Source organism: Eumetopias jubatus, unplaced genomic scaffold, assembly GCF_037043125.1.
Source record: "Eumetopias jubatus isolate StellerSeaLion01/CBP00866 unplaced genomic scaffold, mEumJub1_p1.0 scaffold_16, whole genome shotgun sequence".
In the NCBI taxonomy this organism is placed as follows: domain Eukaryota; kingdom Metazoa; phylum Chordata; class Mammalia; order Carnivora; family Otariidae; genus Eumetopias; species Eumetopias jubatus.
Window position 1 is genome coordinate 22,213,748 of NW_028274822.1, and position 15,552 is coordinate 22,229,299.

Sequence of the window (15,552 nt, forward strand, 5' to 3'; positions counted from 1 at the left end):
GAAAGAGATAATTATTCATTTTATCTGGAAAATATAAAATGTTATGGGGAAATCTTAACCAAGTATGACATTTAAAAGTTTGCAATTTATTTTGAACCAGTAGTGCCAATATTCCATGCCCAATCTCAGGGAAAAGTGCCACCACCTAGCTTTTACTGAGCCCGGATTCCATCCTCTCCCTCATATGCCCTATGTGATGCGTTTCTGAGACTTATCCGTAATTAAGATCTCCTCCCGCATCTTCATTTCTGAATCCTGTCTGATACCACTCTGGGTTAATTCTCTCCAGGTTAATGCCACACATTCTACCTTATCTCCCTTCCTTCAGTGTATCTTCCTTACCTCCAGTCCGTCCCCTCCAACACTTCCTGTGCCCTATGACCTTGTTTTAAAAAGACTAAGAGCAGGTCATCTGAAAAGCTATTGTGTCTCCTTTCTCTATGCTGTATTAATGCTGTTCTTCTGACCTGGGGTACACTTCCTTGCTTTTCAAAATTGGCAGCTGGTATTTCTATGTGAGGGGACGCCACTATGTTTCTTCCTTCTCAGCACAGTCCACTTCCTTTGTCTGATTTTTTTTTTAAGATTTTATTTATTTATTTGACAGAGAGTTAAGAGAGAGTGCAAGCAGGGGGAGCAGCAGGTAGAGGGAGAGATAGAAGCAGGCTCCCCACTGAGCAGGGACCCCAGGGATCCCAGGCCATGGGATCATGACCTGAGCTGAAGGCAGATGCTTAACCGACGGAGCCGCCCAGGCGCCCCATGTTTTCCCCACTACGCTATTGCTGTTTTAGGGCACAGTCTCCCAAGGTCGTATCCTCGCAACCAGCATGATGACAGGTATGTAAAATTCACTCAAAAGTTTGTTGAATAGGTATTTATTTATTTAGTAAACAAACTAAAATTACTCATTGAAAAGCAACATTTCAAGACAACTATTTGATTCTTAAAATCTGAATTTAATGGATCTCAGTTACTTGGTGATATCAAGCACTTAATATATAAAAGGGGCAACTTTTATTTTACATAAACTTGAGTAAGAACATCAAATTATGTATTAATTAGTACTAGATACCTCTCTACACACATTAGCATTTATGTTTCAAACTAACACAAAAACAGATAACATCATCAGTCAAGAGGGTACTTAAATGACCATGAAGAAGAATATATATATTTTTAAAATGGTGACTATTCAAGTACCACTTTGATGTTTATAACACATATTAGTAATTTGATGGTTTCCTATTTTAACTGACTCCATCTTACCTGATTAAATAGCATTAGAATAGAGAGTGGGTCATTTATCCATGTAAATTATTACTTCCTCAGATTGGTACTTACAGAAAACAGAAATTGATTCAGAAAGGATTAGCAAGATTTTAAAAATGAGAAAATCATAAATGGCAATTAAAAGAAACTGGGATTGGGGTGGCTGGGTGGCTCAGTCATTAAGCGTCTGCCTTCGGCTCAGGTCATGATCCCAGGGTCCTGGGATCGAGCCCCGCGTCGGGTTCCCTGCTCCGTGAAAAGCCTGCTTCTCCCTCTCCCACTCCCCCTGCTTGTGTTCCCTCTCTCGCTGTGTCTGTCTCTGTCAAATAAATAAAATCTTTAAAAAAAAAATTTAAAAAAATAAAAGAAACTGGGATTGACTAGCCATCCATCCATCCATTCATTCTCTCATTCAATTTTGTACTTGTGGGTTTGTGTATTTGACCTCTAAATCAACTTGCAAACTCAATGATAAATGGACAAACATATGTTCCTTCAGCAGATCCTTTACATGGTCAATAGCATACGAGGCAGGCTTAACCAAGTATGACAATAATGTGTGTGTATGTGTATTTATTACCTCAGCACATAAGTCCATTTTGAAGTTTATATTTGACACAGATGTAGTGAAAAGAAGGGCCATATGCACCCCAATGTTCATAGCAGCAATGTCTGCAATAGCCAAACTGTGGAAAAAGCCAAGATGCCCTTCAACAGATGAATGGATAAAGAAGATGTGGTCCATATATACAATGGAATATTACTCAGCCATGAGAAAGGATGAACACCCAACTTTACATCAGCATGGATGGGACTGGAGGAGATTATGCTGAGTGAAATAAGCCAAGCAGAGAAAGTCAATTATCATATGGTTTCACTTATTTGTGGAACATAAGGAACAGCATGGAGGACATTAGGAGAAGGAAGGGAAAAATGAAGTGGGGGAATTGGAGGGGGAGGCAAACCATGAGAGACGATGGACTCCGAGAAACAAACTAAGGATTCTAGAGGGGAAGGGTTGGGGGGATGGGTTAGCCCAGTGATGGGTATTAAGGAGCACAAGTACGGCATGGAGCACTGGGTGTTATATGCAAACAATGAATCATGGATCACTACATCAAAAACTAATGATGTATGGTGACTAACATAATAAAACAAAATAAAATAAAAAAATAAAGTTTATATTTGAATTCATAGAACTTGGAGAAAATTTCTCATTAGCTGTAATAACTTCAAAAAATTTCAGTTTCCATTCAGATAAAAAATACACACACCTCCAAAGTACCCCCAACATATTTTTGATTTTAGTCAAATTAACAACATGAAGTTTGGCTTTAAATAAATCTCCATGGATTATAATACAAATGTGTCTTACAAGGTGAACAAATAAATGTAAATGGTGATTTGATGCTTATGTCTCTGTGTCTTTCAAAACTTTCTATTTCAGATTTAATATTTAATTAGTTCAACTTTATCCCTTAATACGTCTGGAAAACAGACCTTTCAGTCATATAAGATAGGCTAACATAGTCCTGACAATTTTCTATGTGGAAAATTTACCTAGGCTTCCCATCTGATTGACTCAGATGCATTATTAAGGACATATGAATATAAATATTTAAAATTTTTGTGTATCTAATGGATGCCTAAATAAATGCATGTATGTGTTGGGAATAAATGCTACATTTGCATCTGTCACGGCCTAGTGGATGGAAGTGGGGCCAATGGTTATTGACACATTTAAGTCAGTATCCCTGTGACTGATGAAGGAGAGAGTACACGAAAGAATTAGAAGAGGCTTCAAAGAGGTCCTTATCAAAGTACCTAGAAATGTTCAAGTTGCCAGTTTACTTTTGAAGACTTAGGAACGTTACCCTCTACCTAGCCGAAGGATTTGTGATAACTGCACACAACACACCGAGACAAAAGCCAACATCAATGCTTTGATAGGGAGTCTGTCACAACTACTCAGGTGTGTGTCTTCTTTGTGATTCTCACAAGTGAGTCATTGTAAACCCTCCAAGTGCAACTAAATGAGAAAGTAGATATTACAGAGATAGAAGATAGTAGCAATTATTGAAAGAAAAGAGATGTTAGAAAATCTCCAGTCTAACCTTTGGTTATTTAGGAGTGGAAAAGGAGCCCAGAGTCATAGATTTGCCAGAGAAGAGAAAGGAAGAGAAACAACTTTCCTTACCATAGTATCAGTCACACTATATTGGAATGATTTACCTGTCCATGTTCACCCAGAACTCTAACAAACCAGGCTCTGTGTCAGTCTTAATCATTGCTACAACCTTGTACATAGCACAATGCTTCTCAGAAATGAGTATATGAATTGACAAGTAAATGAATGTTCACTATGAACCTGGGGAAGGTACTTAACCTTGCAGAGCCTCACCTTCCTCCTTTGAAAATGGGGATAATAGTCACTACTTCTTAGAATGTTATCAGGGGAAAATAAAATAATACATTAACAATGTATTATTTGTAATGTAAAGTGAGCTTTACACAAAGAAGCACTCATTGTGTATTAATGGGACGAGTGAATGCATCCCTGAATGAAACCAGGCATAAGGAAAATATATATTTCTCTGGAAACTTCAACTACAAGACTGGGAAGAATAAAGAAAGCTTTTGGCTTACCCTCATCTAATGGCTCATTTAGAAAGAAAGAAAAAAAATGTAAAGCAAAACCCCAGAACTTAAAAACAATTACAAGGCATTTGTTAAAGGGAAAACTGTTGTCCAAACTACTCCAAACAATGTAATTCTGAAGAAAATAAAGAGCACAGGCATACCTGACAGAATTCTGACTTCTGCTTCGTTTCCTGTTCTTGAGCTGGCTGGGTTCCGAGCTAAGCATCGGTAGATTCCAATGTCCCCCAGTTGAAGTCTGCTGATCTGCAAGGCTCCAGAGGGCAAGACCACCACTCGGGAGTCTCCTGGGATAGGAGTCATGTCTTGTTGGTTTTTTTGCCAGTGTATTGTTGGCATAGGCTCCCCAATGACTTCACACTTGAGTAGCACTGTGTCTCCCATAAAGGCTGTGACAGATTCTGTCTGGGATAGGAACCTCAGTGGTCCTAGGGGAAAAACAAAGAAGGAAGGATAAATCTTTCAGATGAGGCATAATAATCCCCAATAAAAATAATCACACCTGTATTCTGTATAGAAAATTGTATTTTATGTTTTGTGAAATTTCATCTCATTCGCTCTTCATATTTTACCACATTATATCTGACATTACAATAGTTTCTGTGGCTAAAAAAACTGATAAAGTATGGCCATTAATTTCTAACAAGCCAGGCTTATTATAACAACAATCTTTTTTATAACAATTTTTTAACAATTATAACAACTTACTATTTTGTTATTCCTTGTTCATAAAACAGCCTTGTAAAATACACAGAACACACAAGATCATCCTAATTTTACACACAGGAAATTGAGGTTCAGAGAAATGGAATTCCACACACGAGTTCACACAATCCTGCAAATAAGACCTGGTTCTTCTTTTTTTCTTCTTCTTTTTTTTCTTAAGTAGGCTCCAAGCCCAATGTGGGACTTGAACTCATGACCCTGAGATTAAGAGTCATGTGCTCTACTGACTGAGCCAGCCAGGCACCCCACGATCTAGTTCTTTTGAATGCTGGTCCTATGTGCTTCCAAGTACATGGCTTTGGACAAAGGACTATGAAGTTAAGGAGATTCATGAAGGACTGGCCATATGGCATAGCCTACAGCAATTTCAAGAAAGATGGATGACATTAACCACCAATTATAGTAACAGAGAACACTCTTGTATGGGTTCACTGCTTAAGGTAAATGATCATCAGTATTGGCCAGTTATGGTTAATAGTATACTGAGAAAATGTGTTTCTAGCCTGGCTGGACGATCTACTCTATATGATTCCTTCGGTAACTTTTTTCATTTCTATGGGCTATAATATGGGATAAGAGCTAACTCAACTCTGTGATGTTCATGTACGATAACTCAACATGTGATGTTCATGTACAATAATATGGGGAAAAGATGCATTCATATGATTAGGCAAAGGCAGGGAAAAGAAAAAAAAAGAAATGACAAAAAGAAAATAAATTGGCCATTACTGAGCATGAGCATGGTGAAAGAGAAGTCTCCTACATCATGATGTTGTACATGAGAAGGGAAGAAAATATTTTGATCTTGCCCTCTTGAACCCCCTTTTTGTAAACAGATGGATGTTTATGACCCTAGTGCTTTGACTGTGAAAACTTTTTAAATAATATAAACATATTTGAGTGAATTATGCCATCACTGATAGAACATTAGCAATTTTATTTTCTAGAGTTAATTTAATTAATCTTAAATTCCTTGATTCATACTTCATTCATTACAGTTATATTCCAATATTTTGATTTTCACTTTAATCTTATTAGAATTTTTTTATTGTGTGTATTTTGTAATAAAATTTAATTAATTTATCATTTTGGGATTCACATCAAGTTTTTCTGATCATATTTTATTTTACTGTGATTTTTTTTAATTTTGTAGCTTTGTTTTAAATAAGTCAAAATTTCCTAGGTCCAGGATCAAATTTTACCAATAAGTTTTCCATCAATATGTAGTCAACAACAAATTCTACCGTGCTCAGTTTTAAATACTATTAGTTTTATTTTGGGTCTATTAATTCTCACAAACCTAGCTTTCCTTACAATCTGAAAAAATTTTGTTGGAGTCAAAAGGGGAAAGACAAGCATAAAACAGCATAGTTAAGGATGGGAGACAATCAGAAATGCTGTACAGAAGCCTTCTTCCCTAGGTGAAAGTGGAATTTCATATATTTTTCAGGGATTAGAATATTTGAACCACCAGATAATTGAATCTATGAAATAGGAAATTAAATCAATTCCATATCCACATATGGAATAGGTAGGAGCTGCCAAGGATGGTTTGCCGCTCATTATACCTCCATTCACATTAATAGAACTGCAGATTTATAAATGCAATATTAAGGCTGTTCTTTAGTAAGAATGATTAATTCTAGACCATGCAGAACCATTCATACTTGTGCAAATATTAATTTATCCATCGAAATTTATTGCAAACATAAGGTACTAAAATTACTCATCTGGATCCCCAGTTAAGGCTCTAGAATCTGGATCCATGGATTTGTTTGTCTCCATGCCACAAATACATCTACAGGGGGTGCCAGCCACACGTGCAATTCTATTCCTATTCAGTATCCAGAATTAATCTATAACTATGCTAGATTTACCACTGAGTAAAGACCAAAAGGAATCTGTTAACTTGTGTCCTGGTTCATTGTTCAAAGTCCAATTTCTACACTCTTTGTAGTGTAGTGTCTAGAGTCTACTCAAAATAAGTATGATTGCTAAAGTATAGATGAAAGCATGTACTTAAACAGAGAATAGTACATACTACACAAGGCAAAACTGCAATGAATAGTTAGCCAGATGTTGCGAGGGTTATGTGAGACAACAGATTTTCAAACATTTTTTTTTATTTAATAGTTTTCTTCTTGGTCTCTACTTCTCATATTTTATTTTGTAGTTAAGGAAATAAAGTTGGCAATAATTTACCTACACATACAAATTACACGTTTTATAGAACATACATAATAAAATATTTTGAAGAAGTTGGTAAAATATCTGGACACTTATATATATTCAGCTATACACTCTTGTATAAGTTATACACAATGGATAAAGTTCTTAAAATACCTATTTTACATTTAAATGTCTGTGGTGTTCCAAAAACTCACTTACTAAATTCTAGATAATAAATACAATAGAATAGGATAACATATTGAATGAAAGGGTATAAGCATACCCTGGAGATATTGTAGGTTCAGTTCTAGAGCACCTCAATAAAGTGAATATTGTAATAAAGTAAGTCAAATGAACTTTTTGGTTTGCTGGTTCATATAAAAGTTAGGTTTACACTCTGTTGTAATCCATTAGGTGTGCAATAGCATTATGTAACATACCTTAATTTAAAAATACTTCATTGCTAAAAAAATGCTACCCATCATCTGGGCTTTCAGCAAGTTAAAATCTTTTATGCCAGTAGAGAGTCTTGACTCACTGTTGATGGCCACCACCTCACTGATCGGGATAGTGGTTGCTGAAGGCTGCGGTGGCTGTGGCAATTTCTTAAAATAAGACAACAGTGAAGTTTGTTGCATTGATTGATTGGTCCTTTCATGAACGATTTCTCTGTAACATGTGATGCTGTTTGATAGCATTTTACCCAGAGTAGAACCTCTTTCAAAATTGGAGTCAGCCCTCTCAAACTCTACTGCTGCTTTTTCAACTAAGTTTATGTAATATCCCAAATCCTTCATTTTCATTTCAATAATTTTCACAGCATCTTCACCATGAGTAGATTCCATCTCCAAAAACCACTTTTCTTGCTCATCCGTAAGAAGTGACTCCTCATCCATTCAACCTTTATCATCAGACTGCAACAATTCAGTCATATCTTCAGGCTCCACTTCTAGTTCTAGATCTCTTGTTGTTTACACCAAATCTATAGTTACTTCCCCCACGGAAGTCTTGAACCCCTCCGACTCATCCATGAGTGTTGGAATCAACTTCTCCCAAACTCCTGTTAATGTTGGTATTTTAACCTCTTCCCATGAATCACATATGTGATTAGTGGCATTTAGAATGGTGAATCCCTTCCAGGAGGTTTTTGATTCACTGCCCTGCTGCATCAGAGGACTCACTATCAATGGCTGCCATAGCCTTACAAAATGTATTTATTAAATAATAAGATTTGAAAGGCAAAATGACTCTTTGATCCATGGGCTGCAGAATGGATGTTGTGCTAGCAGGCATGAAAACATTGATCTTGCTGTGCATCTCCACCAGAGCTCCTGAGTGACCAGGTGCCTTGTCAAAGAGCAGTAATATTTTGAAACTAGTTTTTTTTCTCAGCAGTATGTCTCAACAGTAGGCTTAAAATATTCAGTAAACCATGTTGTAAACAGATGTGCTGTCATCTAGGCTTTGTTGTTCCATTTATAGAGAGAGTGGAATTAGCACAATTCTTAAGAGCCCTAGAATTTGCAGAATGGTAAATGAGCCCGGCTTTAGCTTAAAGTCACCAGCTATGTTAGCCCCTATCAAGAGAGTCAGCCTGTCCTTTGAAGCTTTGCCTTCACCTCTCTAGCCACGAAAATCCTAGATGACATCTTCTTCCAATAGAAGGTTCTTTTGTCTACATTGAAAATCTGTTGTCTATTGTAGCCACCTTCATTAATTATCTTAGCTAGACCTTCTGGATAACTTGCCGCAGCTTCTATATCACCATTTGCTGTTTCCCCTTGCATTTTGGTATTATGGAGATGGATTCTTTCCTTAAACTTCATCAAACAACCACTGCTAGCTCCAAACTTTTCTTCTGCAGCTTCTTTAACCCCTCTCTGCCTTCACAGAATTGAAGAAATTTAGGGTCTTACTCTGTATTAGGCTTTGGCTTAAGAGAATGTTGTGGCTGGTTTGACCTTCTAACCAGACTGCTAAAACTTTCTCTATCAGCAATAAGGTTGTTTCACTTTCTTATCATTTGTGTGTTCATGGGAATAGCACTTTTAAATTCCTTCAAGAACTTTTCCTCCGCATTCACAATCTGGCTGATTGTATGGAGCAAAAGGTTTAGCTTTTGGCCTGTCCTGGCTTCTGAGGTACCTTCCTCACTAAGCTTAATAATTTCTAGCTTTTGTTTTAATATGAGAGATGTATGACTTTTCCTTTAACTTGAACACTTAGAGGCCACTAAAGGTTTATCCATTTCACTGATCAATTCTTAATCTCAGGAAACAAACTGAGGGTTGCTGGAGTGGTGGGGGGTGGGAGGGAGGGGGTGGCTGGGTGATAGACATTGGGGAGGGTATGTGCTACAGTGAGCGCTGTGAATTGTGCAAGACTGTTGAATCACAGATCTGTACCTCTGAAATAAATAATGCAATATATGTTAAGAAAAAAAAGAAGAAGAAGATAGCAGGAGGGGAAGAATGAAGAGGGGGGAATCGGAGGGGGAGGCAAACCATGAGAGACGATGGACTCTGAAAAACAAACTGAGGGTTCTTGGGGGGGGTCGAGGGATGGGTTAGCCTGGTGATGGGTATTAAAGAGGGCACGTTCTGCATGGAGCACTGGGTGTTATGCACAAACAATGAATCATGGAACACTACATCAAAAACTAATGATGTAATGTATGGTGATTAACATAACAATAAAAAATAAAACCAAAAAAAAGAATCACTGATCACAGATGAGCATAAAAAATATAATAATAATGGAAAAAGTTTAATACATTGGAAGAATTACCAAAATGTGACAGGAAAACGCAAAGTGAACAAATGCTGTTGGAGAAATGGGGCCAACAGACTTGTATGACACAGGGTTGCTGCAAACCTTCAATTTGTAAAAAATGCAGTATCTAGGAAGCAAAATAAAGCAAAGTGGAATAAAACAAGGTATGGCTGAATTCAAACAGATATTCAACAACCAGTTCCTTTATGTAAACTTCAACTAGCTGGAAGAATCATACACGAGATGTAAGGTTGTATATTAATATAATTAGATTTAATGGAATTAGCTAATATTCCATATGCTTTTTTAGTATGCACTCTATGATTATTTCATATTTTAATAAACGAGGTCAGAATTGCATCCTATTTAAAATTTAATGATGTTATAATGTTTGAAAATTTCAAATAGTTGATTATTTGACACAGTGAAAAATTATAAACTGATTTGTAGCTTTTTCTTTTTTGTCTCTGCAAAGCAAACCCAACACATCAAAAAGCAATTGTAAGTTTACAAGGCTCTTATATGGCTTAAATTAGCGCTCCCAATATTGTGCCAAATTTTAGCACTCACATCTCTTGGTGGTGTAACAACCCAGCAACAGTATTAGAAGGTTACAGGCTATCACTTTAGTACTGTATTTTCAAGGCATGAGTAGGAGCACCTACTAATGAATGTTAAACTCACTGTAACTTGTAAGAATGAAATACGGTATTTTCGGAAGAGCCATTTAATGCTCTAAAGCAATACAAATGATTCCCGTGCTTCATTCATGGAGAGATACAAGTATAATTTTAACTAGATCCTCATGAAAAATCACTACCTGACCCACAAGAGCTTTTTCCTGAAAAGTGTGACTCAGACACATCTAATCCACTGTCATCATAGCACAAGTAGTCTTACTATCTCTATTCTTTTCTCACCCTAATATATTCCAAACATAGTAAAAGATTAGTGTTCCTAAATCACCAAAGTTTTTGCTTCACTTAAGAAGCTCCAATGCCCCCAGTTTTTTCTAGTATTGTCTTTTATCCCAAATGCTGGTACCTGAGACTCTAGCACAAGGTACTTTCCAGGCTCATCTTCCACAACTCCTGCAAAATAATTCTTGGATCTCTTGAACTGGTCTACTCCCTAAAACTGCTTCCTCCTAATTGTATTTATCAAGCTTCTTCTAAAAAGGAAAACTTCTACCTATCAAAACTGATTATTCTTAAGGTACTCACTAAAAAACAAAACCAAAAAAACAAAAAAACAAACATCACCTTTTCTGCAGTCTTGCTCCCTGGAAATCATCTCAGAATCTTTCAAATTTTTACAGCAGTGTTAATTTACAAATAATATGACAAAGCTGGATATACCAATAAAAAACTGAAAAGTGTTTATATGTTAGTATATGTGAGGTTTTTTTGGGGGGGCGGGGGGTATCTTATGTCTCCAGAGTATATCAAACATCTCCTGAAAGAAAAACAAAAACCAAATATTTGGTGAGGTTCTAGGTGACTCTAAGTGTTTAAAAAGAACACTGAGATATCTAAATGTGGATAACTGCATTTGAGGTTTGGCTATATCACAACCTAGCATTCTCTGTGGCAGTCTGGGATGGGTAAAGGAGACACATGGGTGCCAGATTACGGGGGTCATTTCTATGCTTCACCATTTAACCCACTGGATGACTTCAGGCAAGATCTCAGTTTTATCATTTGCACTCTTATAAGTACATTTATAAATCACATAATCTTCACAACAGACCTCTAAGTGTTACTGTCTCTACTTTACAGATGGAACTAGAATAGGAGCAAACCTCATTCAAACATTTACAAGAAGTATGATTGTTTTTTTTTTTTTAAGTTTTAGTGTTGAATTATCATACTTCTTAAAACACCTTTATTTCCCCAACCCATGGAAATGTCTCAAGAGGAGTTTCTTCTATAGATCAGTACCCCCGCACTCCTCAACCCCTAAGGAGCTGCACTGTGCTGGGTAAACTCTGCTGTTACTAATAAGTATTCTCAGAGACAAACTTCAGCCTAAAATATGGCACTTTTATTTATTTTTTTTTTAATTTTTTTATTGTTATGCTAATCACCATATATTATATCATTAGTTTTTGGTGCAGTGTTCCATGATTCATTGTTTGTTCATAACACCCAGTGCTCCATGCAGAACGTGCCCTCCTCAATACCCATCACCAGGCTAACCCATCCCCCCACCCCCCTCCCCTCTAGAACCCTCAGTTTGTTTTTCAGAGTCCATCATCTCTCATGGTTCGTCTCCCCCTCTGACATACTCCCCTTTTCTTCCTCTCCTGTTATCTTCTTTTTCTTTTTTCTTAAAATATGTTGCGTTATTTGTTTCAGAAGTACAGATCTGTGATTCAACAGTCTTGCACAATTCACAGCGCTCACCATAGCACATACCCTCCCCAATGTCTATCACCCAGCCACCCCATCCCTCCCACCCCCAACCACTCCAGTAACACTCAGTTTCTTTCCTGAGATTAAGAATTCCTCATATCAGTGAGGTCATGTGATACATGTCTTTCTCTGATTGACTTATTTCACTCAGCATAACACCCTCCAGTTCCATCCACGTTGTTGCAAATGGCAAGATCTCATTCCTTTTGATGGCTGCATAATATTCCATTGTGTATATATACCACTTCTTCTTTATCCATTCATCTGTCGATGGGCATCTTGGCTCTTTCCACAGTTTGGCTATGGTGGACATTGCTGCTATAAACATTGGGGTACACGTACCCCTTCGGGTCCCTACATTTGTATCTTTGTGGTAAATACCCAGTAGTGCAATTGCTGGATCGAACGGTAGCTCTAATTTCAACTGTTTGAGGAACCTCCATACTGTTTTCCAGAGGGGTTGCACCAGCTTGCATTCCCACCAACAGTGTAGGAGTGTTCCCCTTTCTCCACATCCCCGCCAACATCTGTCGTTCCCTGACTTGTTAATTTTAGGCATTCTGACGGGTGTGAGGTGGTATCTCATTGAGGTTTTGATTTGGATTTCCCTGATGCCAAGCGATGTTGAGCACTTTTTCATGTGCCTGTTGGCCATTTGGATGTCTTCTTTGGAGAAATGTCTGTTCATGTCTTCTGCCCATTTCTTGATTGGATTATTTGTTCTTTGGGTGTTGACTTTGATAAGTTCTTTATAGATTTTGGATATTAGCCCTTTATCTGATATGTCATTTGCAAATATTTTCTCCCATTCTGTCGGTTGTCTTTTGGTTTTGTGGACTGTTTCTTTTGCTGTGCAGAAGCTTTTTATCTTGATGAAATCCCAATAGTTCATTTTTGCCCTGGCTTCCCGTGCCTTTGGCGATGTTTCTAGGAAGAAGTTGCTGCGGCTAAGGTCGAAAAGGTTGCTACCTGTGTTCTCCTTTAGGATTTGGATGGACTCCTGTCTCACGTTTAGGTCTTTCAACCATTTGGAGTCTATTTTTGTGTGTGGTGTAAGGAAATGGTCCAGTTTCATTCTTCTGCATGTGGCTGTCCAATTTTCCCAACACCATTTGTTGAAGAGACTGTCTTTTTGCCATTGGACATTCTTTCCTGCTTTGTCAAAAATAAGTTGACCATAGAATTGAGGGTCCATTTCTGGGCTCTCGATTCTGTTCCATTGATCTATGTGTCTGTTTTTGTGCCAGTACCATACTGTCTTGATGATGACAGCTTTGTAATAGAGCTGGAAGTCCGGAATTGTGATGCCGCCAGCTTTGCTTTTCTTTTTCAGTATTCCTCTGGCTATTCTGGGTCTCTTCTGGTTCCATACAAATTTTAGGATTATTTGTTCCATTTCTTTGAAAAAAGTGGATGGTATTTTGATGGGGATTGCATTGAATGTGTAGATTGCTCTAGGTAGCATTGACATCTTCACAATGTTGATTCTCCCAATCCATGAGCATGGAACGTTTTTCCATTTCTTTGTGTCTTCTTCAATTTCTTTCCTGAGTATTTTATAGTTTTCTGAGTACAGATCCTTTGCCTCTTTGGTTAGATTTATTCCTAGGTATCTAATGGTTTTGGGTGCAATTGTAAATGGGATAGACTCCTTGATTTGTCTCTCTTCTGTCTTGTTGTTGGTGTATAGGAATGCCACTGATTTCTGTGCATTGATTTTATATCCTGCTACTTTACTGAATTCCTGTATGAGTTCTAGCAGTTTTGGGGTGGAGTCTTTTGGGTTTTCCACATACAGTATCATATCATCTGCAAAGAGTGAGAGTTTGACTTCCTCTTTGCCGATTTGGATGCCTTTGATTTCTTTTTGTTGTCTGATTGCTGTGGCTAGGACTTCTAATACTATGTTGAATAGCAGTGGTGAGAGTGGACATCCCTGCCGCGTTCCTGACCTTAGGGGAAAAGCTCTCAGGCTTTCCCCATTGAGAATGATATTCGCTGTAGGTTTTTCATAGATGGCTTTTATGATATTGAGGTATGTACCCTCTATCCCTATACTCTGAAGAGTTTTGATCAAGAAAGGATGTTGTACTTTGTCAAATGCTTTTTCTGCATCTATTGAGAGGATCATATGATTCTTGTTCTTTCTTTTGTTAATGTATTGTATCACGTTGATTGATTTGCGGATGTTGAACCAGCCTTGCAGCCCAGGAATAAATCCCACTTGGTCGTGGTGAATAATCCTTTTAATGTACTGTTGGATCCTATTGGCTAGTATTTTGGTGAGAATTTTTGCATCCATGTTCATCAAGGATATTGGTCTGTAATTCTCTTTTTTGATGGGGTCTTTGTCTGGTTTTGGGATCAAGGTAATGCTGGCCTCATAAAATGAGTTTGGAAGTTTCCCTTCCATTTCTATTTTTTGGAACAGTTTCAGGAGAATAGGTATTAATTCTTCTTGAAATGTCTGATAGAATTCCCCTGGGAAGCCATCTGGCCCTGGGCTTTTGTTTCTTGGGAGATTTTTGATGACTGTTTCAATTTCCTTAGTGGTTATAGGTCTGTTCAGGTTTTCTATTTCTTCCTGGTTCAATTTTGGTAGTTGATACATCTCTAGGAATGCACCCATTTCTTCCAGGTTATCTAATTTGCTGGCATAGAGTTGCTCATAATATGTTCTTATAATTGTTTGTATTTCTTTGGTGTTGCTTGTGATCTCTCCTCTTTCATTCATGATTTTGTTGATTTGGGTCATTTCTCTTTTCTTTTTGATCAGTCTGGCCAGGGGTTTATCAATCTTGTTAATTCTTTCAAAGAACCAGCTCCTAGTTTCGTTGATCTGTTCTACTGTTCTTTTGGTTTCTAGTTCATTGATTTCTGCTCTGATCTTTATGATTTCTCTTCTCCTGCTGGGTTTAGGCTTTCTTTGCTGTTCTTTCTCCAGCTCCTTTAGGTGTAGGGTTAGGTTGTGTATTTGAGACCTTTCTTGTTTCTTGAGAAAGGCTTGTATTGCTATATACTTTCCTCTCAGGACTGCCTTTGCTGTATCCCAAAGATTTTGAACAGTTGTGTTTTCATTTTCATTGGTTTCCATGAATTTTTTTAATTCTTCTTTAATTTCTTGGTTGACCCATTCATTCTTTAGTAGGATGCTCTTTAGCCTCCATGTATTTGAGTTCTTTCCGACTTTCCTCTTGTGGTTGAGTTCTAGTTTCAAAGCATTGTGGTCTGAAAATATGCAGGGAATGATCCCAATCTTTTGGTACTGATTGAGACCTGATTTGTGACCTAGGATGTGATCAATTCTGGAGAATGTTCCATGGGCACTAGAGAAGAATGTGTATTCCGTTGCTTTGGGATGGAATGTTCTGAATATGTCTGTGAAGTCCATTTGGTCCAGTGTGTCATTTAAAGTCTTTATTTCCTTGTTGATCTTTTGCTTAGATGATCTGTCCATTTCAGTCAGGGGGGTGTTAAAGTCCCCCACTATTATTGTATTGTTGTCAATGTGTTTCTTTGCTTTTGTTATTAATTGCCTTAT

The 15,552-nt window shown here is 37.5% G+C and overlaps 1 protein-coding gene across 1 annotated transcript in view; it reads right to left on the reverse strand.

Moving 5' to 3' along the window:
* DCC (DCC netrin 1 receptor) overlaps positions 1–15,552 on the reverse strand; it is a 750,254-nt gene that overhangs the window by 615,101 nt on the left and 119,601 nt on the right. The window contains exon 3 of the mRNA XM_088019394.1: positions 4,074–4,358. Coding sequence (XP_087875520.1) covers positions 4,074–4,358 — 285 coding nt within the window. The remainder of the gene's footprint in view (positions 1–4,073; positions 4,359–15,552) is intronic.